This window comes from Takifugu rubripes, chromosome 9, assembly GCF_901000725.2.
Source record: "Takifugu rubripes chromosome 9, fTakRub1.2, whole genome shotgun sequence".
In the NCBI taxonomy this organism is placed as follows: Eukaryota; Metazoa; Chordata; class Actinopteri; order Tetraodontiformes; family Tetraodontidae; genus Takifugu; species Takifugu rubripes.
The window spans coordinates 8222797-8245312 of NC_042293.1; the positions used below are offsets into that span (position 1 = coordinate 8222797).

The 22516-nt window shown below is 42.3% G+C and overlaps 3 protein-coding genes across 5 annotated transcripts; 2 read left to right on the forward strand and 1 right to left on the reverse strand.

Moving 5' to 3' along the window:
• Positions 1-104: 104 nt before the first annotated feature.
• lrrc56 (leucine rich repeat containing 56) lies at positions 105-9053 on the reverse strand. Of its 2 annotated transcripts, XM_029841299.1 has the most exons (13): positions 8990-9053; positions 7661-7841; positions 7254-7341; positions 6779-6839; positions 6570-6666; positions 6271-6468; positions 4941-5118; positions 4698-4868; positions 4320-4387; positions 3955-4094; positions 3563-3765; positions 3139-3457; positions 105-2978 (listed from the first exon to the last, which is right to left on the reverse strand). In XM_029841299.1, exons 2-13 carry the CDS (start codon positions 7820-7822, stop codon positions 2801-2803), a joined length of 1863 nt encoding a protein of 620 aa, XP_029697159.1. In that variant the 5' UTR covers positions 7823-7841; positions 8990-9053; the 3' UTR covers positions 105-2800. The 2 variants fall into 2 exon arrangements, with proteins under 2 accessions (XP_029697159.1, XP_029697158.1); XM_029841298.1 differs by lacking the exon at positions 8990-9053 and having other exon boundaries at positions 7661-8099.
• hrasa (HRas proto-oncogene, GTPase a) lies at positions 8621-20157 on the forward strand. 2 transcript variants are annotated; one of them, XM_011607272.2, is made up of 6 exons: positions 8621-8836; positions 14731-14878; positions 15458-15636; positions 16665-16824; positions 17546-17670; positions 17839-20157. In XM_011607272.2, exons 2-5 carry the CDS (start codon positions 14768-14770, stop codon positions 17663-17665), a joined length of 570 nt encoding a protein of 189 aa, XP_011605574.1. In that variant the 5' UTR covers positions 8621-8836; positions 14731-14767; the 3' UTR covers positions 17666-17670; positions 17839-20157. The 2 variants fall into 2 exon arrangements, with proteins under 2 accessions (XP_011605574.1, XP_003967415.1); XM_003967366.3 differs by having other exon boundaries at positions 8622-8836; positions 17546-17666.
• A 339-nt stretch (positions 20158-20496) lies between these two features.
• LOC101068384 (tumor susceptibility gene 101 protein) lies at positions 20497-22163 on the forward strand. Its single transcript, XM_003967401.3, has 6 exons — positions 20497-20661; positions 20729-20813; positions 20900-20965; positions 21057-21220; positions 21289-21391; positions 21806-22163. The coding sequence occupies exons 1-6, from the start codon at positions 20620-20622 to the stop codon at positions 21922-21924; spliced, it is 579 nt and encodes a 192-aa protein (XP_003967450.2). The 5' UTR covers positions 20497-20619; the 3' UTR covers positions 21925-22163.
• Positions 22164-22516: the final 353 nt, after the last annotated feature.

Sequence of the window (22516 nt, forward strand, 5' to 3'; positions counted from 1 at the left end):
ATCCACAGGTTCCTTAATTATAAAGTGTGCAACAATTTTTATAAACTATAAAACTTTAAATGCAGCCTATGGGTGCCCGAAGACTATGTGGAATACTATAGTAATTTTCACAGTTGGTCCCTATCTTTTCTTGTCTTGTTTTATATATCTTTTTATTGGTTTGTATGCTATTTGAAATTGCCATTGTAATTGCCGCTTTTTATAGAGATGTTTATTTGCCCACAATGACCTTCATTTTATAGGCAAGCTAGTTTAAGAAAGAAAATCAGTAAATTGATGGTTATTTAAATATATACAATACCATGCACTTTTTTTTAAATAAAATAGTTTTAAACCATATTTACTCAATAGGCTTGTAACCAGAGGAAACACAAGAATCAATCTGGAGGCGTGAGACACCCATAAAAATAAAAAATCACAATGTGATATTAGCTTGACCCCATATTTATGCACAAAATGTCATCTTTAAAATATTTAGTATACACAGATTAATGTTGAGATAGGCTATAGAATAGGATAAGATAAGATAAATATATCCTGCAATGGGGACATTCTCACCTACAACATAATTATAAGAATAAAAATCACTCTTTATATGGAAACTACTGCAAAACATGTTCATTTGTTTAAAAAATAGTTTATAATACAGGTCAATATTAAATTAAACACTAGCACTGAAAAGAAACTGCAAGGGCATCACAAGGAGAAAAGTTTAAAAAAAACCAAAAAAAAACAAGAGTTTGGAGTCTGAACAGATTATTCTACATTGTAATGTCCTTGTAAGACCTCGGCACTTCTTCAAAAAGCATCTCAAGAACTGTAATACAGAGGCTTTCCAGCTCTCTCTCCTATATTTCAGTACACTTTCTTCTCATCCTGATCAACAACAGGCAAAGCCCAGCTGCTGCACACAGTAGCTGCAGAGATGACCTTGACTCAGACTGAAATGAAAATGCTGTATTAGCTCCGGTTATTAATTCAGCATCACTAAACAATGAGTCAGAAGATTGCTTTCTGGCATGGTGAATAATATAGCCTCTCCATGTCTAAAGCTGCCTCTCATAAATCACAGCTCCTATGATTATTTAACATAGAATAATTTCCTTTCCTCCCCAGATCTATGCAATTTTATGACTTAAATGTTGTGGAGAATTTTAATGGCTTTTGACAGTTGAATGACAAGAAAGAAAATGTAATAAATGCCAACAACAGTCAGTGTCACGGCTGCATGTCTGCATCAGGTTTGAGGTGTCCCCAGAGGGAAAACATTGGAATGTGATATTTTTTTAGTGATGGAACATTCCTTCAGGCTGAATGTTGAAGTCCATGTGTACTGTACTGCACAAACAGCTTCTCCTGGGCCTGCCTGGACTCATATGGCAGTTTTTTAACTCTCTGTGCCTAATAGTAAAATATGTCCCCTTTCTTATTTCATTATTCCCAAATGACACATTATATTATAGCATGAAGATGCCATATTGTTTTATGATGATAGATTGTTAGATGTTTCTGATAGTGTTAAGACTGGTGTGAAATGTCACAACCTTCACAACATAAACCAGGATCGACTAAATCAGATCATCTCTTCAGAACATCATGCTGAATAATGGAATTATCCACTTCAGCCTAAGTGAAATAGAACAGAATAGAGCTGTGTGACAAGGGATGAACTGTACATAGAAGCACACAAACAGTTTGTTCCTCCAACATTTTTTTTAAGACTTTTTAGAGCACATTTGTTATAGATGTGACTTATATTCGTCTGATGTGTGACGGTGATGGAAGGATGGAAAATGCTGCAAGATCAAATATTCGCATTACATAAGAGCCATCTTATGGTTGATAGAACCTGAATACGTGTGCATTTACTGTATACACAAGTAATACATTGCTCCCCGACGTGTGTACACTTCTTGATCCAGCACTACTGTGAGGAGCATTATCAGCTGTGTTAGTTTAATGATTGTCTGCACTATATTTACATAATGTTACCGTAACCAAAACCAATTACCCATGGCAACGTGTTGGGGGATGGCTGTGCCATGTGTGGGCTTGTGTCAGGCTCATCCCAATAGCATTTTGGGCAAGCTGCAAAAAGTTTTATTTTAAGATCAGTGGGAATGCTTCAAAACTGTTCTGCATATCACATGCCCTAAAGAAACAAAACATTGGCGCCATTTGATGTTTCTGGGGCTTTTGTGTTTTCTCTCTTGATGTTTCTGGCTTCATGTCATAATTACAGTACTTTCATGTGTTCCACCTAGATTAGGTTCAATAGAGGGGTAATTTCTTGCATGCCTGGGGAAAAAAGTATTGAATAGTGACAGTTTTAATTTTAAACAAAACTGTTTTGAATTCTACCTGTGTTAGTATGAGTAGATGCAATTATTAGTGCCCCATAGCAATGCTGTAGAAATACAAAAGAAAAATTCTTACCGTAAATGTTCCAATGTGATCCACTGGGAGACAGGCACTGGCACGCTGCAATTAAAGCTGATGGTTTTAGCAAAAGGTTGGTTTTAATGTTTACAGACACAGCGCCCCCTCACGTGGTGTGAGGGGGCTATAACATCACGAGGGTTTAAACAAAGTATACAATTGTTTCTGGAGTTCCAATATTCCTTTTCTCTCCTTTGCATTAATTTACTGTATCTTTGATGATAATTGTTATAAAAAATATGTAGATGTGAGTTTGAATATTTGTAAAAGAAAATTTAAAAATAAAAATTATGAAAGCCCATCTCGATACACTATGTCCGTAATGTCCATATGAGGAAGGTATCTGTTCAGTGACCACATTCTAGTGTGTGTTTGTCTGAGGGCTCCCTCTACAGGGCTGGAGTGAGCGGTGCAGGTGGTGTTTCTGCAGCGCTGCCCGGGCTGTGCGAGGACGAGTGACCGTTGGTGAAGCCAAGATGTTGGCAATCTCAGTAGTGGGAAGACGTGTTTGGGCAGAACTAGACAAGACCATATCTGCACTGGAAGACAAAGTAACCACAATTACAATCAAAAATATCAAGTAACAGAAGAATTTAATTCTAAAACGTGGAATTTGAAATGCTAATTTTACCACAATTGGCATTTAAATCAACTATTTACCTCACACTTTCACCTAATAAAGTATTATTATCACTATACCGTCTTGTTGAGGGAGGATGAGGTATGAGTGCAGGCAGGGTTTGGCAGGGTACACTAATCCTGGGTAATTTCTGGAACTGCTGTCTTCTCAGGTCTGGTACTTCTGATGCTTTGACTGTCTCAGAGAAGTGTCCAACTCCTTTTATATCAGGCAAACTGGTCTTCAAACCCGGTCGAAGCCTGTGCTCACGAAACCCAGATTGCTTTCTGTTCCCAGTGGCTCTTGAAGTGCTGAGTGGTGGGGAAGGACACAATACAGTCTCCCCGGATTGAGAACGTTGAGTTATAGCTGGCAAGGCTGCTACTTTGTGACGCAGGTCTGGAAATAAAGCAAAATTACATAGCCATGATTACCATCATTAACTAGTTTAATGCACCAAATAAACATCTGTCTCTTGTTTTCAGCTGCAACAGAAACAAGCACCTAAGGAACGGAATTCAAAACAAGAATCAGGTGATGAAGTTTCTTCAGTGTTGCTCTGCTTTTTCTCTTCAGATTCTTCACCACTGTTCTCATCCATAAGAGCAGGGAACTCGTCTTCAAAACAATCTGTCTCCTCTTCTTCATTCTTGTGCTGAATTGTGAGGATCTGGGGTGCTCTTTCTGCTTTTATTGACTCGACACGCCTGGAAATCAATGATATTCAGATCAGTATACCTGCCTTTTAAAATTTTAGATATATGGATGCATTTTTGTTGTTCCTTCACTGATGCAAATATTGGGTATCATTATAGCTGCAATCTTTGATTCCCATCCAAAGCCAAGTTTTAAATAATGTAGTATTTACAACGTGTGAATATTCAGGTAATAAATACCTGCTGTGGTGCTCCCTCCATGCTCTGAGCTCCGCCAACACATCATCTCGTTCTCCATCAAGCTCCTCGATGTCATATGTGTGCTCAGGTATGTGGATGGGAAGGTCTCGGGGGGAAAACGTAGATCTGGAGGGGGCCGTCTATGAAATAAAAGAGGAGCGGAGTAAGGCCTAGACAGGAGGTTGAAAAAACAAAACAGTATAGTGATAACACCAGTGTTGTATGTCTGCAAGTATGAAAGAGCCCGTGGCATTTCCCATAGTCCCTTTGACATTGCTACAGAGGATTATGATTTTTTTTTTAAATGTCGCTGACTCAGTTTCAAGTTCCCTTTTTGGTGTCTTATTTTCAAACACACCACCTACCCTCAACTTTTCTCGTCTTGCTCGGAGCGCCCTGACGGGATTTCCACAGAGTTTCGTATTGCCAGCACCTTTCAGAAGCGTAAAAAGACATAAGAAACTGTGGCACAAACAAAGGTCCACTAGGTTGCACTGTGGAGTAAATATTTCTGAGGGGTTTTGTCGGCAGGTAAAGCCGGAAGTGATGCTCAGACTGAATAAAATCAGTCAAAGGTTACGCCAAAGCAGAAATAGTTGGTATTGGAATACAAGAAGCACCAGAGACACATTTACATTTTTCACAGCATAAATATGTGAAGCCCGAAAATAGTCACAGCAGTGCCTAACCATGTGCCAGGATGCAAGTCTCTGCAACAATTTTATGACGTAGGATTATAGTACCAGGTCTTGGTCCAACTGGAGGTAAAGGTCCAGGCCTGATGGCTGAACTGGGTCTGGAGCCTGTGGTGGGTCTGGAATCAGCTGAATGGTGGGGCCAAACAAAGGAAGGGCTAAAAAGATGACCAGCTGACAACCCTCTGCTGCCAGGATAAGAAATCTCCATGGTTTCATCTGCAGAGACAAAAATGAGTGTTGTCACCAGGTGTACATCTAAGGACCCCAGAACATGTGTAAAGCACAGACCTCCCACAGCAGCTGCCCTTAAGAATTTGCTGTCTTTGATGGCAGTTTGGAGAACAACCCAATCTTCTCCCATGGTGCTGCTGGAGTGACGCTCGGACTCCTCCAAACTTAAATTGTCTAGGTAACAAAGCTGAGGGACCAACTCCCTCACCGCAGCTCTATAACTGTATCCTGCTGTCTGGGTAGAAAAGAAATTAAAAGACTTTTTATATACCTGGATACATGAAATAAACAAACAAATAAATGTAATAGTAATGTAATTTTAGCTTAAAATCCAGCACTGACATATAAATAATTTCTAATATAATTAACAAAACAGCAGAGAAGAGTTTCCAATGAAGGACTGAGGTACTTGTGTGATCAAATTAAAGTACCCCTGGCCTTCCCCTCATTGCAGATGCAATGAATGAAAGAGAGAATGAAAGCCTGGCAGGGAGGAAATGAAAGAGAAAAGAGGTGGAGAATAGTGAGAGGAAGTGAGGGTGTGTGTGTGTGCATGTGTGTGCGTGTGTACGCTTTGGGAAGAGAGCGCAAGAAGAGTGATAGTTTGGCAAGACGGCAAATCCAAGAAGCCCTCATCCACTACAAAGCACAGGCTAATGCATATTCATCCCAGCATCTCTCCCGTCATTGCCCCAGTTTCCTAATTAATGCTTTGCTGGTGGGTGTTTAAAAAAAGACATTCACAGTGGCCCAAAAAACTCAAAGCACACTCCGATTTCCGATCAGCGAATCGTGAAAGTGTAGCATTTAACACTTAGTCGGAGTTAGTCCTTCACATTTTCATAGCAAAATGTCTTTCAAGCAGAAAGAATCAGTCAGTAGCTCACTGAGACTAAATAAGATTGTAATATTAAAGATGATGTTTGCCGGTTTCATGAGGAGTGTGCCTGTTGTGGAGCTGTGTTTAAATGTCTTCCTGGCTGGTGTGTTGAAGGGCAGCACTATCACAAAATCCTTTCATGTCTAATAACATGCTAATTCCATTTTGATCATTATAAGGCAGAGGACTGAAAGCCTGCTGGCACAACAGAGACACCCGCACCACTACCTACAACAAAAGCAACAGCAAATGTTAAATGCAATGCAACATGATTTTTTTTTCTCTTCCCTTTTATTTGATTTATTTTTTTTTTTTTTTGCCATGCATTTGCAGCAGCAACATCACAAGGACGGACAAGGATCAACAAACAAATCTGATCAATGAAAGCTCAGCACTTGAGATTGAGTTTGCCTCGTGTAATCTGATCCCAGTTCCATTTCCCACAACGTAACAAATGTTCAATACTCAATCTAATAGCATAAAAACATTAGCAAAGCAGCGCACTACCTGAGTAGCGGTGGGGTTTGGACGTGCACACACAGGGTTTCCTTCCAGAATGAGAGTCTGGAGTTTTCCACACAATCCCAAATACTGAACCTGGACCAGGTCGTCTACATCATTTCCCTCCAGATCTAATAGCTGCAGGTTCTCCAGCATACCAACCTGACTCAGTTCAGAAATACTGTTATAAGCCAGATACAGCTCCTGAGTCAAAAGACAAAAACCATTGCAGCGGTTAGCAGATGAGGGGAAAATATAGAATAAATAAAGTGAAATGTGGAGACTTCTGTAACTAGACAATTTACCTTCAGGGAGGAGAAATTAGAAACGCCACTCAAGTCTCGGAGGGAGCAGCGCGTCATCCATAGCACCTGTAGGTGGTAAAGGGCGGTTCCTAGGTCTCTATGGAGACACATTATTCCAAACTTTAAAAAAACTGTAAATTATCAGAAGGATCTTTTTACCACAAAAAAATTGCACTTTTTCCTATTTTTGTTGGGATTTTTATGTTTACCTCATTGATTTAATCACGCTGTTGGTCATTCTGAGCTGTAACAATTTGGGCAAGTACACACCTACAAGACAACCAGAAAAAAGAGTAAAAAAAAAAAAAAAACAGCACTCAAACAAATTCATGGTTACCTAACAAAAAGTACCGTTAACCAACAGTTACAACACCCAAACAAGCAGGACGAGACATAACTCATCCCCTGTCATGTCCGCACTTAATTTTAGATTCAAAAGTGATGTAACGAAGACGTTTCCTACACTGTTATTAGCTCAGCCAACATATTACGGTCAGTACACCTTGCACGCTCTCTGATATGCCATGTTTATATATCTTTATTGTCTTTTTGCCTTTTCATTTGTTTTGGGATTGTCAGTTGAGATTTGAAAACTGACGTGAAACAATCAGGTCAAGGTGACCATTGTGGATTAAACAGCATCACGCTTGTGTCTTGTGTGCCTTGATGTTCTGTATACCTTACCAAAGTTACCCAGCGTGTTTTCCTGAGTGTCTACGCAGATCTGCAGCAATGTCACGTGAGAAAGATCCTCTGTTCCACAAAGCTGTTCCTTTGTGGAATGGAAACAAACAATACATTTGGAGTGCATTCCTGAGCTGTTCTTATTTCATTTTAATCAAGATTACTTTAAATCTGTGGGGAACATTTCTATAACATGCCACTTTCCCCTTGCAACATCAATCTGCCCAGCTTGTTTCATAAAATATAGCATATGATACATCTTGCCACTTTGTTGAAAATGACTCTAAATTAGTTTAAGCAAAATGAACAAAATGAACCCAGTGTAATAATAAAATGAACCAGAAATATGAGCTTTGTGTCTACAGTTATTCAATACAATAATTCAATAACTATTCAAGAAAACCCACCAGCTTCTTCCGAGAAAGGTACAAAAGCTCCACGTCCGATTCATAGATGTCACAAGGTACTGGGACAGGAGTTGGCTGGATGGGTCCACTTAGCCCCGCTACCATAGCCCGAGCTGTGAGAGGTCTGACCTCCTGAAGGACCCTTTCATAGCAGGAACTCATCTTTTCAAGCTACCTGATCCTGAGCAGCATTGTTTTCATTTTTCAAGGAAAAAAACTACAAATATTCCACTCTTTGTTAGTCGCTACATACACGTATATTACTCATCGAGTAGTTCTAATATACGCTCATTTGTTGCAGGAAAACGCAGAGTTACTCAATAAAACGAAACATTTTACAGACTGATCTCAAACCTCACTTTCACAACAAAGTTTGCCTGACAACCAGAAGGGACTTCCTGGATACGGCGAGCGATTCGAATGGCTTTCTGGGATATGTAGTAAAAAAAAGAAGTCCCCTCGAACAGAAGCGCTCTTGTTGACCATCTACCGAGTAGATTGATTTTATTTTGTCTGGGTTGCGGCAAGAGTGTTATTGGTAATTCAACCTATTTAATATAATTGTCCTGGTTTACAGTTTTATTTTAATTGTTCTGGTTTGCAACTTTATTTTAATTGTTCTGGTTCACAACTTCAGAAATTTGATATAGCTATATTTAGAATTTTTTTGGACCGTTCAGATTGTCCAATCATTATGCATTATAATGAAACTATAAATATGGAGCATTTGTTCGCAATACATTTTAATTTAATGACGAGCCTTAAAACTTTTAGACAAATCTGACCGCCCTGATTAGACAGGAATTCCAAACTGATTGTTTTATTTTGTCACATTTTTGGTGCGACGTTAACTTCTAAGTAATCGCTATACGCAGGAGTTGAACCACCGCCTGCGCTGGATTTGATGTCGGATGTTACGACAGCACGTGAAGGCAGCACTAATGTGCACCGTAACCGGGGCGGTTCTCTGTGTCCTCGAGCTGGGCGTGGGCTCCACACTCGTCTATTCTACCCGCGGAAGCACATTGTTCACCCGAGGCGCATTTTCCCCAGCACCGATGAATGCTTCGCTATCATCCAGCCGCTGAAAATCCCACACTTTCTGGAAAACGAGAAGAGCGCGGAGAAGGGACCGAGAACATCTGGTTTCCTGCTGAGAGGCAACAGAGTTAAAAGGTTCTTTTTTTTCCCCCTCCTCTTCTTTTCTTCTTCTCATCCGCTTCGCGTTACGTACGTGCCGTTAATTAGAGCCTCTGCTTGCTGGAAGCGTGCACCGCGCATTCCCCTGTCTGAAATATTTTCGGCAGGCTAATTTGTCTCGTAACTCACCGCTCGGAAATGTTGTCGGCGTTTGGGGCACCGTCGGTCGGGCATCACCGTCCACAGTTAAAACATGTTAGCTAGCGCTCCTAACATTTTCATTCACTCCCGGTGAGCTTTCAGATGTCGGGCTGAGCAGCTCGTCGGCTTTGAATTACAGCCTGCATTTTAGTGGTGATGCATAAATCCTGGTATATTAAATAAAAGCAACAGTGATATATTGTAGTCACCAGTCTGCCTTGAGTTGTGGGCTTATAACATGGAATAGGGTTCGATTTTTTTTCCACCCTCTGTGTATGGGTGTTTGCAATCAGATAAATGCTTTTAAACTGACCCAAAGCTTTATTAGGGAATCATTTTTCTCTATCCTGTGTTTATTTGCATTGCTGAGACGATCTTAAGTGCGATGTCGTTGCAGTTAGTGGCCACACAGACAAGTAGGGTGACGCCCCGTCACACCGAGTTAAAACTGAATGTATCACTGCGGAAGTTGCATTCCATGACAAGGCGTTCAAAAAGCTGACTTAGGAATTATTTCAAGTTGTAATACCCGCCTGGCAAAAGTCTTAAAAAAAGGGTTGCGCTTCAGCAAAAACGACGTTGGTGTTTAACTGCGTCTTCATAAAGGCACCACTCCTATTAAACCTGAGTTCACTCATTTGAGCCAGACACAATGACGCGTCCTGACCTGTGTTGACCTTACAGGTATCAGGAACATGCATGAAGGGATTCGGGTCCCGATGGACTTGTGTGAAGGTCAAATCAGTGAGGTTTTCAGAAAGATTCGTCAGGGCATTGCAAATGATCGCATAATACTCGTTTGAAGCAGCTTTGAACACGGAGGCTTTGCAGACGCCACAAACTTTGATCTGGTTTACGTGCTGAGTGTTTAATCAAATAAAGTCGTGAGTTGGTTTGAATGCAGCTGTTTTCTTTAGGGAGCCAACCAAACATTGGTTGGGACCCTCTACAGGTTGCTTGGCAGCTGCTTTGGTGACATCTCTGCAGCTCCATTTTTTTATATGCCCCTAAACCATCAGTCAAAATTTGCCCACTCCTTACTGTTTCTTGCTGGGATGTTTGGGGTCTGATGATTAGAATCATGTCTTCTTCAACTCGGTGTGTCTATTCATCTCTGCTGCCTCCGTTCTCTCACCCTACCCAACAAGTTAAGAGGTTGCTGGGTAGATTTCTCCAGTGGGGAAAAGGTCGAATATGTGCAATATGGCTTTTTGAGGCACGATGGTGCACGCAGAAGCCCCGAGTGCCAGTGTTTGTAGAATGTTGATAATGAAATTACTTTTCCTTTAGTACAAATGATAATTTCATTCAAATGGTCTTGCCTCTTGCCCTAGAGGGTGATCAAATAGATTTTCCTGTTTTATAGGGGTTACCAAGCGAATAACTGCATTTGTTTCGCAATGAATACATGGCACAATAATTGCCCTAAGACCCCTCTCACTTGCATTTGGTTGGCCTGTTTATGCAGAATAGTGTTGAACTGCAGGTCAACACTCATGTTTGGATGCTGTTTAGATGGTTAATGATGTCATTGGAGAGCGGTGGGAGGGTGGGGTGAGCCATGCAGCTGGGATGGGTCTCAGAGTCTTAGTATTTGACCATGATACCTCTCCAGAGAGGGTCTCCTTACCATCATCTCTCCATTAAAAATCTATTATCGCTGCAGTGGGATTGTGGCTCAGCTAGTATGGATTCTTTAACTGATTAAGCACTTTAATGGAGAGAGGATGGTCATTTGCGTGTTCTTTTTCTATCACACTGAATTACATCATTCTGTGTGTGTCTATATTTATATATAGACACACAAAAACCTATATATATATATATATATATATATATATAAAATATTAGCTTAGCTTGTTAGCTTGTCATTGTTTTCACTAGTCACCCAGACCTTTGGGTATCATGAGCAGGGCATTCTGGTGCCATTCTCAACTCTTTCCAGCCAAAACTCATGTAATTGTGCCCCCGTTTATTACTGCAGTGAACTGTCCAGCCGGACGGCAATGCAGTAACTTAGAGCACTCTCCTCTCTGCCTCGCCCTCTCCACTCTCTACTTGCACCAACCTTAAGATGTCATGTAAGCTTATCCTTCTGATCCAGGAGGGGTTCTAGGGTTTCAAAACGATCCGTTAATTTCCCAGACTGGAGGTGGCGAGCTATAAATAACCCCTAAATGCAGACATGCAGTTTAGTGGTCCATGATCAAAAGGGGAACGTCTATGTTCGAATGTTTTGGGGGCCACAGGATGGACTTGTTGGAAGACACATAAAAAGTCAGGTTCACCTATTAAATTAGGTGAACCTGGAAAAAAAACTTTTTTTTATGAGATTATGAGCCAGTGTTTTTTTTTATGCATTCATACAGTCCACTGTGGAGGATGCCTTTAGCATTTACATCCTGCCCTCTCTTACACATCATCTAGCCGCAGCGTGTATCATAATTGACTCAGAGTGGATGTACGTACCAATAGATTTTTTTTAAAAACCAACATGTAGTTAGTTTCCTAGGATTCCATATTGATATATAAGTGATGAAGAAAACAGTGTATGTTAAATTACAGGTACTTTTTTTGCAAACCCAAATGCAGCCAGCCAGCTTTTGCATGTCTGGGGTAAATGAGGAAGGGCGGTTGATGATGGATGTATAAATGTATACAAAGCTGATGTTGCAAACATGAAAACACAATATGGGCCTTTTCTATTTCTACAGAAAACTGTGTAGAATGTAGATGTGGTGATAAAATAGATGTGGTGTGTAGATGTGGTGATAAAATGATGATACAGCATTGATTATGATCTCCCAATGCAACCCCCCCGACCCCCGACCAGAGACAGCAGCTCTAGTAACGAATGATTTTATGATTCATCTCCATATTTTTTTCTCAGGATTATTAATGAACCTGCTGTTGTGGCCTAGTTCTGGAGAGGTAATGGCACAAATGTCTGTTTTCCAGTCTCGTGGTAGCAGCCCTGGGCGTGTTCGATTTACATTTTGGACTGTAAAATGTAACTGTTTGGCAGGTGAACTCTTGAGGTTTGGGTATGAGGAATAAAATGCTGCAACCATCTGTGTCAGAAAAGAGGCGTGCATTTGACAGCGGGAGTCGTCGTGTCTTTGGTTTTTTATTCAGTTTCATCCTCATCCCAGTCCAGCTGGTACTAACTGCCTGAGCAGGGAAGCCCAGACCCTAACCTGCACATAGCCACTTTCACCAGCTCCACTGGGCATTCCCACGCCAACCGGAATCCCTGTGGCGTGTCCTGGATCGGCTCTATTCTCTGCGGGTTATGCCTGAAACTCCTCCTGGGGGAGGACCTGGTGGATCTGCCGCTTCTTTTTTCCATATATATTGCTGAATTGAAGGGGAAGGGGGGGGGGGGGTAAAAAAAGAAGAAGATGGAATCCATTTCAAATTTAAATAAATTCCCTGAGATAAAAGATGGGTTCATTCAGTCTTACAGCTACGAGGGCAATGGGGCTGTTATTTTGCAGCCTTATTATGCAGTCTGTGCAAGAAACAGTCTGATGGTTCTTTTTTCTCCTCCTCCCTGAAGGCAAAGGGGGATCCGTGTGCACAGTGCCTCGTGCAGACACTGGCTTTACTAGAGATCCTGCACAGAGGGTCATGCCATGCCTGTGATCTTGTTGAGTGCTCTGCAGGGCTTTGGTGATGCTGATATTTAAGCTGATCTACAGTTGTACAGCAGGGGCTGTGGAGAATGTTGAGTAAGCAGTGTTTCAAGGAAAAGTGTTTGAACTCCTAGGAAACTAAAAGCTTTTCCAGCATCTGGCTGCCTTCTTCACAGAAATGTTATTTGCTGTGGTTAAAGGATGTTCTCTCGGCCGCTGCCGGGACAACGTGCGCTCAGATACAGGGAGGAGAGAGGAAGCTAAATATTTGGCTAAAACTTGAGGGTTTTTCTCTTTTTATGATTGTGTTTAGAACTTCCTGTTCCATTATGTTGGGGGCTTTACAGGATCAGAAGTGTGTTATTGGAAATTGCATGAGGTGGTACTTTAACACGAGGACATAAATGACCGGGTAGTTTAGTGAGCAAGTCTGCTTTTTCGTCAATCATTAACACTCGTAAGATGGGCCGGGTTAATCTTGGTCGGCACAGAACAGACATGACGAAACACATATTCATAAGTACAATTAGAAACGGCACGTTATCACAACCTCACACTCGTCCCATTTTCCTTAAGTTCTATAAAATGATCATTGGCATCACAAAAAGCAAACATAAGCGATTGTGTCTGACAGACTGAAGTGTTAGGCAGCCAGTAATTCAGAGTTAATGAACACGTTTCGACTTTTATTCGTGAACGTTCCCCTCGGTTGTTTGAGTTGAGTCCGGATGTGACACAGGCTGCTGTATTTGAGGAAGAGAAACAAGCGTTCTGTTGGCATGGTAGCGCGTAGTGTCCGAGATTTAACCTGGTGAGACCAGTGATGGTATCCCTGCGTGTACATTCAAACAAATGAGGACAAATTCCCAGTGATTTTCCCTGTATTCTGACACCAAACTGTATATCGCATGATTTGTTGCTGCTGCGCTGTCAGGCTGCAGTCATAACCATGGCTGTAACATCCTAAATTTGATTTAATCTTTTACCAGCTCGACAATGGATCTGTAGTTTTCTAGCTGTGACTCATGATGCGCCACTCATTTCTGATTCAGCATTGCTGTAGGGTAATATTGAGGTTATATGTTCTGTAAATTTTCATTAAACTGAGTCATAAAGTGAAAACACCCTTAAGACAAGTCATTCATTACTTTAATAAATGAAACTAATAATGGCTGGTGTTTCCCAGTGCCCAGGAATGGATCTTTGTGCACCTTTGTCTTTGCATCTACGTTGTCTTAGAGTAAATGCAAAAGCCCCACAATTACGTAGCATAGTCCCGGTTAATAAAGCCGGCATTTATTGTGTGTTGGGGACGTGTGTTCAGCATGTCTGAGTCCGGAAGAATTGCCTCCACCTGCAGAAATTGGGCTTTCTTGCTGAAATCTAATGCCTCTGCCCCTTAAACCCAAATAAAGATGGGCTGGCTTCTTGTAAATATTACTCATTACATTACAAATAGACATTTCCTGTCTCATTGTTCTTGTTAAAGACTGTTGGCCTGTGTTGCATTTCTGGGGGGGACCAACAAAATTCTTTAATGACATCACGTATATGTTTGACTGGGTCTCCTGAGTGGCTTGCGTTCATCCTTGGGGAATATCTGCAGACACACCTGCTGTGGTTTTTAGCCCTGACAATCTGTTGCTATGGGCCGATCTCTGTGGGAGAAGCAGAGCTAAACGACGCCTTAGTTAGCAATGATGGTATGTCTTCACTGGCCACAGAGGTTTAGGTAACAGATTGAAATATTTAGCATATTCTGTTGTTTAGATGGGTGCATCTGGCATCAATAAGACGACATCGCAGCAACTGGGGTCAGCATACTTGGCCAGCCACCCCCCGACAGCTCCCTCCCCTAACACACTCTCGCCGCTGCTCACGCTGACCCAGACAGCACTGGAACATTTAGTACCTTAGCACATTTTTCACATTCCCCTTTGAGGGTTTCGCCGTCAGCCCCAACTGTGCGCCAGTAACACATGCACGCACAGTGTCTGGAAGGTCTCGTCGTTTAGAGGTGTCGCTATTGAATCAGTGCTCCATTTATGATGCAAGTTTATCCGACTGACCTGCGCCTTTCTGTTTTCTCTACAGAAACTGTGCGATCGTGCGGTGAGCTGCAGCAACAAACATGACGGAGTACAAGCTGGTGGTAGTGGGAGCTGGTGGCGTGGGCAAGAGCGCGCTCACCATCCAGCTCATCCAAAACCACTTTGTGGATGAATATGACCCCACCATAGAGGTACGCCTGGTCTCTGTTCTCCGTGGGAGGGTTTTGCAGTGGGACGCTGGAGAGCGGCTGATGATAACGTTTCATCTTCTTCACATCCATTTCAAACCATTGAGATAGAATTTGCGCGTTCCTGAACCTCAGACAGATCTAAATCGGAATAAAAGAAACACTCCACCACCCATTCTAACACTATTTTTATTTTCTAAAAAAGTCCCGACAGGGATAGATTGCAAGACAACAGGGATGCCAGTGGATTTTTCTCCCTCTGTCTCCACTCGCTCCCTCTCTTTCTCGCCACGCCTGCGTCTGGCCAGACAATGTCCTTTTTGTGTGTTTGCATTCCTGGCCTCTATGCTTTAACAAACAAAGTGATGCCTTTGTGGCCAGATGATGGGAGGCTAAACAATTTGCCCAATACACCGTTTCTGTGATGTCCTGTTGCTGATTTGACTCAGTCGTCGGGGATTTCAACACGGCACTACAGCAATTGGCAACCAGTGTAAAGGACATTCCCACCTGAAGTGGTTTTTTTGTTTGTCTGGCACCGTAAATGGTCCTTGAAGTTCTTGTTGTTGCTCCTTTTTGCAGGACTCCTACAGAAAGCAGGTTGTGATTGATGGGGAGACCTGTCTGCTGGACATCTTGGACACTGCAGGTCAAGAGGAGTACAGCGCCATGAGGGACCAGTACATGAGGACGGGGGAGGGCTTCCTCTGTGTCTTTGCCATCAACAACACCAAGTCATTTGAGGACATCCACCAGTACAGGTGGGTGTGAGTGTGCATGAGGGCGGAGGGGGGAAGGTTTTCAGGGTTTTTTATCGTTCGTGATAAATCTCAGACACACACTTGTTCCTCTTTGTTTTCCTGTCATGGGTTTTGCTTATTTTGGGTGCTTTTTTTTTGTCCCCAGCTGTTTTCACAATTTCGGCATTGTCATGTTGTCAAATTTATCCGAGCTAAAGAAAGCTCAGCTCCGAACTGGAGCAATACAGTCCGATGAAATCGATCCTGACTCAATTAGAGGAACAGAGATAGGTAGCCCGTTCAAGGTCGGGGAAGGAGACTGGCTGGGCTGGAGATTATGGTGGGTTGTGTCTCCGCTATCGGAACAAAGGGCACGTATTAACTTTGTCACCTTTTACAGCTTTGCGGGGGTTTAAGTTTATCACACATGCGTTCGTCTGGCATGCAGCCAGTGCAGCTCAGCCTGGTCCAGCTTTAATAAAACTGCTGGTGTCATTGTGAAACCGCTCTGTAACTTGCGTGGATCTTTAAATAGGTGCAATGTGGCTTCCCAGTCTACAACTTTAGTGTTTCAATTGAATATCTGCGCGCTTCAGCTGTTGTGATCGTTGATCGGAAATGACGACGCAAGAAAACATTTTTGGACGGCGCAAGAAATGAAATGATGCTGAAGCCGTCTCCGTGTTTAGTAACTGCTGTTGTTGTTGTTGGCTGCCTGGTTGGATGTGTTGCAATGTGCCGTTGGAGGGTAAGAAGAATCACTGATCCTGTATGACCCACTCCTCTCACCATTCTGTTCCCTGGCTGCTGTAATGATGAGGTAATGCTGTTTGCCGGCTGTGTTGTCCCCCCCCCCCCTTACTCTCCACCCTCCTTCAGTAGTGCAGCACAGCCTGGCTCTAGCAGGAGCCCAGCTCTTCCTCAGGGTCCTAAAGCTCCCTTGGTGCTTGGTTCTCAGTAAAGCTGTTGCTGTTGTTGTTTGAGTAGTCGTAACATCAAAGTTCAGCAAGTTGTACAGAAATGACCTTTGTTTATTTTCCAATCGGCAGAGAACAGATTAAACGCGTGAAAGACTCGGACGACGTCCCGATGGTGCTGGTCGGAAACAAATGTGACCTCCCGGCACGCACCGTGGACACAAAGCAAGCCCAGGAACTAGCCCGGTCCTATGGTATCCCCTTCATCGAGACCTCTGCCAAAACACGACAGGTATTCCACCTTCACCACTCAACAACTGTCGTTTAGTAGAATATTAATTCTACTGCGGTTTAGACTCGGGCATCATTCCCAGCATTGTTAAAGGAGAGGCAGGAAGACGTCCTGGACAGGTCACAGTCCATCACGGGACACATACATTTACAGAGGGACCATTTACAGTTTCCACTCCATCTGATATGCAAGTTTTTGGGCTGTGGGAAGAAGCTAGAACACCAGGGGAAAACCCACGCAGACACAGTGAGACCATGAAAGCACCAAAAATAAACGCATCATTCCGTTCCTGCGCTTGTGTGGGTATTGTTATTTCAATGCTTTGCACAGTGGATACTGCGTAGATGGTATGTATGTATCTGGGAATGTTTTCCAATGCCGCATGCCGTGACTCATTGCCAGGTTGCCTTGGCTTGAGAACAGAGCTTCAGTATCTGAAAGGTCTCCGCGAGCAGCAGCCGTTGCACCGATTCCACCGTCTCTGACTCACCGTCGCCTATTATCTCACCACATTCAAAGTCACACGTTTAGCATGGAGCCTGTCAAACGAGACAGCCCGCCACAACCCCAGCGCTGACTTCTGTTTGCCCGTAATGATTCCTTGATTAAAGATATCTGAAAGGGTTGCCATGGCGATATATGTTCCCACGATGCACAGTTGTGAGTATACCGTTGCTGACCAGTACAAGCGCTGATGTTTCAGGCGTTTGTCTGTTTACAGGGAGTAGAAGATGCCTTCTACACACTGGTCAGGGAGATCAGGCAGCATAAACTGAGGAAGTTGAACCCCCCTGATGAGAGCGGTCAGGACTGCATGAGCTGTCGCTGCGTCGTATCATGATGTAGGTGAGACGTTTGTCCAGACGTTTGGTGTCTTCTATGTTGTTCCACCTTTAAACTAATAGTAATATTATGAATCTGTGTTATTTTAACTGAATAGGACACGTCTTTGCTTCCGTGTTAAGCTACAAACTGCGATTAATTTGTGTGTCCTGCTCTCGTGTCGTTGTTCAGCGGACCGTTGCATGTTGGGGAGAAATGCTACAGCGCGAAGTGGCAGCATGGACTTAAGATGCAAAGAAACCAAGTGATGAAATGTAAACTTTTTAGAGAAAGCTGATGATTGAAGCAGAAGCTCTCCTGGAAACCACCGGAGCTGACGGAACCACGGACCTTCATGGAAACGGAGGCTTTGGACTCTTGCCCTCAGGGGCTACCTGAACTAGCCTGGTCCAGCCTCCTCTTTCGGTTCTCACATCAACCTTTGAGCCATTACGGGCTCTTTGTCAGCTCCGTTGCGATTTTGGTTTGGTAGCTCACAAGTTTCCTGCTAACTTATTGTTTTCAGTCTCAACACTGGTTTTAATGGAGGCCTCTGTGACCTCTTTCCACATTTAAAACCCTAATTTTCACCCCCCCCCCACGCACCTGCCCACTGGAACAACTGACTGTCTTAAATGGAAAGTACTGGAAAGAACACCTCCCACCAATGCCGGTGCACCTCTACCTGCTTTTGTTTTCTCACAAAAGGCCGTATGTTCCATCACATTAGACTGGATACAGCAAGTCGACGCGTACGTGGGTGTGATTGTCATTTCTTGTAGTTTAACAGTTAGCCTAACCATTTTTAAATCTTTTTTTGTGCAAAATTTGAATGACACTGAGCAATATGGAAGCAAGGCATTTGTGTCCGAAGGCCCCTGGTTACACATTTTGTTTATGTCCTTTTGAAGGAGACCTGTATAATAAGGAGAAAACAAACATGTTCAGTGATGGTTTTAGACAGTATGGCGGTGGAACTCTCTACTGTAGCATTTTATTTCAGTAAATGTAGGGACTACAGCACATGTATTACACAGTAATAACATATATTTGGAATAATCCGACTCAGGAATCGGGTTTCGGGAATGTTTCACATGACAGTCCTGGAAACAACGGATGTCACCAGTATGCTTCGCAGTGTCACACAAGTCCTGCCTCAGAGTCCGATGCTGGTTTTTGTGGTTTTCCTCGCAAACACAAATATACACCATACTACCCTCAAACTGCCCCCCCCCCCCAACTACAGTGGGACAGTCACAGGTCAGGTGATTCCCGTCAGAACCATATTTACTGTACATGTGGGTTGATCGTGTGTAACGGTTGATGGATTTCGCAGTATGCAAGTACACTGCTTGTATCTTAATGCCGACTGCACCCACCAGGACTACATTAATTTGCTCGTAAGTGGGGGGGGGGGGGGGGGGGAAGGTCGGTCCGTGTTTTATTTTTACCTTGTGAAAAAGAAAATGTAAAAGAGTTGCTCAGATCAGTTGTATCAAATTTGAAAGAGCGGTTGTTTAAAACACTACACTGAGTTTTTGGTATGTAATTCCACGTGTTCCTGAATGTGATTGTGCTTTACAAGACTGAAGATATTTCTTTTCTATTTTATTTTAGTGGGGGGTTGTTTTGTTTTTTTAAAAAGCCCATAATGAACTTTGAGCCGTCTTTGCTATTAAAACAGAGGGACAAAGGAATGACATTATTTTGTACAGTTTTGGTGGCTTTCGTAACAGTGTACAAAGATATGATGGGCCTGTTTACTGTGTGGATGGTTAATTGTTCATTTCTGTAGTGGAGGGAGGCTGGTGAACTGTGAATGTGTTCAGGTCTTGACATTTGGAGACACATTTAGAATTTACAATGCTTAACAATGCAGAAGTCCATCCTTGTTGCTAATGGTTACATTTCACCAACTTCACTGAATTCAAACATGATGATTTGTAATGATGAGTCTGGTTTGCTTACTGCACCACCTTAAATCTTCCCCAGTTTCCTGCATTCAAATGTCCAATCCTGGCAAACATCAGCACTGTGTTGCCACAGTAACAGCCAGCAATCTACACATACTCGACTCAAAACCGGGTGACAGTATGAAAGTGTGTGGACCACAGAGCGCGTCGACACAAGGTCGCAGTGGGCTCAAGCCTTGTTTCCTCATTTGCAGATCGGAGAAGGGCTGTGGGAGGAACTTTGTTAAAATGTCAAACAATTTAGCTTTTTGAGGTGTATGTACTCTTTTAAAATGTGGCAAATGTATCGCAGGACAGGAATAAAGATGTCAAGATGAAACTGCTTCCCCTTGTCACAATCAGTTTAAATACTCTGCCGCCATCTGCTGGTCGCTTTGTGCAACATGCTCGGTGTCATCAGGGGCAGACACCTGAAATCTTAAACTCTAAACACACCTTTGACAAATAATTAACTTGTTTGTGGAGCAGCATTGGATGCTGGTGTATAATTTTCGCAATACGGGTCAGCGCAGCTGTAATAAAATCTCAAATGGCGGTGATAAGGATTTAGTGTCAGTGCGGTCAGATGTTTTTCTCCTGGTTTGATATTAACCTAATTTTGTTCCGGTAAAACGTAAAAAAAAAAGGTCACTTCTATTTATTTTTTAAATTTTAGGATTTACACGTGACTTCAAATTTTAATTGTAAATCCTGACAGATGTACAGATTTGTTCCAGTTCAATAGAGATTTATATTTTTAGAAATAAAATGAAATTGTTGACTGATTTATTTACTTTCCTGTCTGTTTAAGACACATGTCCTACTTAATTTTCAGGACACCTGATTTGCATAAATGGGAGGCTCTTCTGTCATTGGTCTGTGAGGATCATAAACCAGTAATGAAAGAAGCAAACACGCAAACCCTGACCAGACAGAGGAAACTTCCAGGTTACTGAGCGTTAACAATTTAGAGAATATAAAGTGAGAGATCGGTGGGGGAGATTTTCTTCCTGGGTGAATCATGTCATTCTACAAGAACACGATCCAGAAAATGCTTCCAAAGGTAAGACCCCCTCGTCATCTTACAACAGTGTCCTCATATGCTCTAAATATTCTTTTATTTTCATAAGGCATACGTGCACAAATATGTGTCCCGTGAAATAAAGGCTGCAGTGTTTCACTACAAAGACCTCCAGCCTGTGGTGGACAAATATGGTAAAAACAGAACAAAACCCTGAAGAGATGTTAAGTGTGAAACTGAAAAAGTGCATTTAATCCTGATGGTCGCCCTTTTGTCACAGTTTACAATGACGGGACCACCAAAAACCTAATGAGCCTAACCGGAACCATTCCAGTGGCGTATGATGGTAAAAAGGACTTACCCTCTGCTTCTGTGATTCGGATAGTGGAATGGTCAGAGTTGACTTAAAACATGTTTTTCCACTGTTCCTCAATCAGGTAAGACCTACAACATCCCGGTGTGTGTGTGGTTGGAGGAGAGTTACCCTCAGACTTGTCCTCTCTGCTACATCAAACCCACACCTGAGATGATGATCATGCAGAGTAAGAATATCACTAGCAATGGTGAAGTGCTCCTAAAGTACCTGGATGAGTGGAGTCCTGTAAGTATGAACGACAGTTGCAGTGTAGCTCCGTACTTCTCTGGTGTGACCTCTGTCTTCTCTGCCAGGATATCTGTGACCTCGTCAGCCTGCTGCAGGTGATGATCTCCCTGTTTGAAGACACTCCACCATTATGTATGAAGCCTTTTCGGGAGCCTGTTCAAGAGTCCTGTAGGTACCACTCTCTCCCATTATAACCAGTCCCTCTAGGTCTCTGTCCCACAATAACCAGTCTCTGTATCCTCTCTGTCCCACTATAACCAGTTTATTTATCCTCCCTGTCCCACTATAACCAGTTTATTTATCCTCCCTGTCCCACTATAACCAGTTAATTTACCCTCTCTGTCCCATTATAACCAGTCTGATGGTAGGCATTAGTTGAGCTCCTTGGTTGACACAGAATAGTGCAAAATGCAGCCGCATGTTTTTATTCACGACTGATTAAAGTCGTTATTTAAAGTCAAATTCCCACTTTAAAATGTTCTTACACTGGTATCCATATATTATAAAGCCTTATTATAAAGTATTAATTGTGTTACAGCAACAGCTGCTGATTGATGAGACCTTTTGTGCTTCTTGATTTAGGTTTTCTGCAGTTCCACAGACATTCAGAGGTTCGGTCCTGGCCAGATGGAAGTTTGTATCTCTCCTTTCCCACAGAGGCTGATGAACTTTCCTGTCGAGGGAATGAAACCAGTTGTTAAAGTTGCAAAAGTCAAGCGAAGACATTTTATATCCTGTGCAAACTGACAGTGATCCACTTTTTTAGATTTGTTTAATCAGTAACGTCAGATAACAGCCTACTCATGATGTAAATATCTTACTTGTTGTTGTTTTTTTGTTTGTTTTAAAAAAAAAAGAATGATACCAGCTTTGTAAATGCTTTTTAAATTGCAAAATAAAGATTTTTTGTATGAAAGCCTCTATTACTATGTCAGTTTGTGAAGATAAACTTTTCCACTAAAATGTGCTTAATATTAGGAATGTCTCAATAAAAACCCTTTTACATGAAAAGCAGTAGCACTTTGATAACCTTATATTTGAGACAAAGACATTACTATGGAGTTACACCAAAATATAATCATAGTTTTGTATGCATGTACTGCCTGTTAAAAAGAATAGGCAGATGTAGAAACAAAGGTCAATTAGATGATATGATATGTTGTCTGATATTGCCAGAGAGATGACTTCCTTGTCCCGAGAACTATGTTTATGTATTGCTTTCTGCCTCTACAGGGTGTGGAGTTCCCAGAAAGCCTTTGTGGAGTATGGCCTCTTTACAACTTTGAATGGTTG

What these genes read in the sequence shown, in the direction of transcription:
- lrrc56 (XM_029841299.1), bottom strand. Translation starts at nt 7,822, where the DNA reads ATGAGTTCCTGCTATGAAAGGGTCCTTCAGGAGGTCAGACCTCTCACA. An exon ending in CTAATTTCTCCTCCCTGAAG is followed by an intron (nt 6,469 to 6,569) that starts GTAAATTGTCTA and finishes CTTTTGACTCAG; the next exon opens with GAGCTGTATCTGGCTTATAA. An exon ending in TCCAGTTGGACCAAGACCTG is followed by an intron (nt 4,388 to 4,697) that starts GTACTATAATCC and finishes CGCTTCTGAAAG; the next exon opens with GTGCTGGCAATACGAAACTC.
- hrasa (XM_011607272.2), top strand. Translation starts at nt 14,768, where the DNA reads ATGACGGAGTACAAGCTGGTGGTAGTGGGAGCTGGTGGCGTGGGCAAG. An exon ending in AATATGACCCCACCATAGAG is followed by an intron (nt 14,879 to 15,457) that starts GTACGCCTGGTC and finishes TCCTTTTTGCAG; the next exon opens with GACTCCTACAGAAAGCAGGT. An exon ending in GAGGACATCCACCAGTACAG is followed by an intron (nt 15,637 to 16,664) that starts GTGGGTGTGAGT and finishes TCCAATCGGCAG; the next exon opens with AGAACAGATTAAACGCGTGA.
- LOC101068384 (XM_003967401.3), top strand. Translation starts at nt 20,620, where the DNA reads ATGTCATTCTACAAGAACACGATCCAGAAAATGCTTCCAAAG. An exon ending in GCCTGTGGTGGACAAATATG is followed by an intron (nt 20,814 to 20,899) that starts GTAAAAACAGAA and finishes CTTTTGTCACAG; the next exon opens with TTTACAATGACGGGACCACC. An exon ending in ACCTGGATGAGTGGAGTCCT is followed by an intron (nt 21,221 to 21,288) that starts GTAAGTATGAAC and finishes CTTCTCTGCCAG; the next exon opens with GATATCTGTGACCTCGTCAG.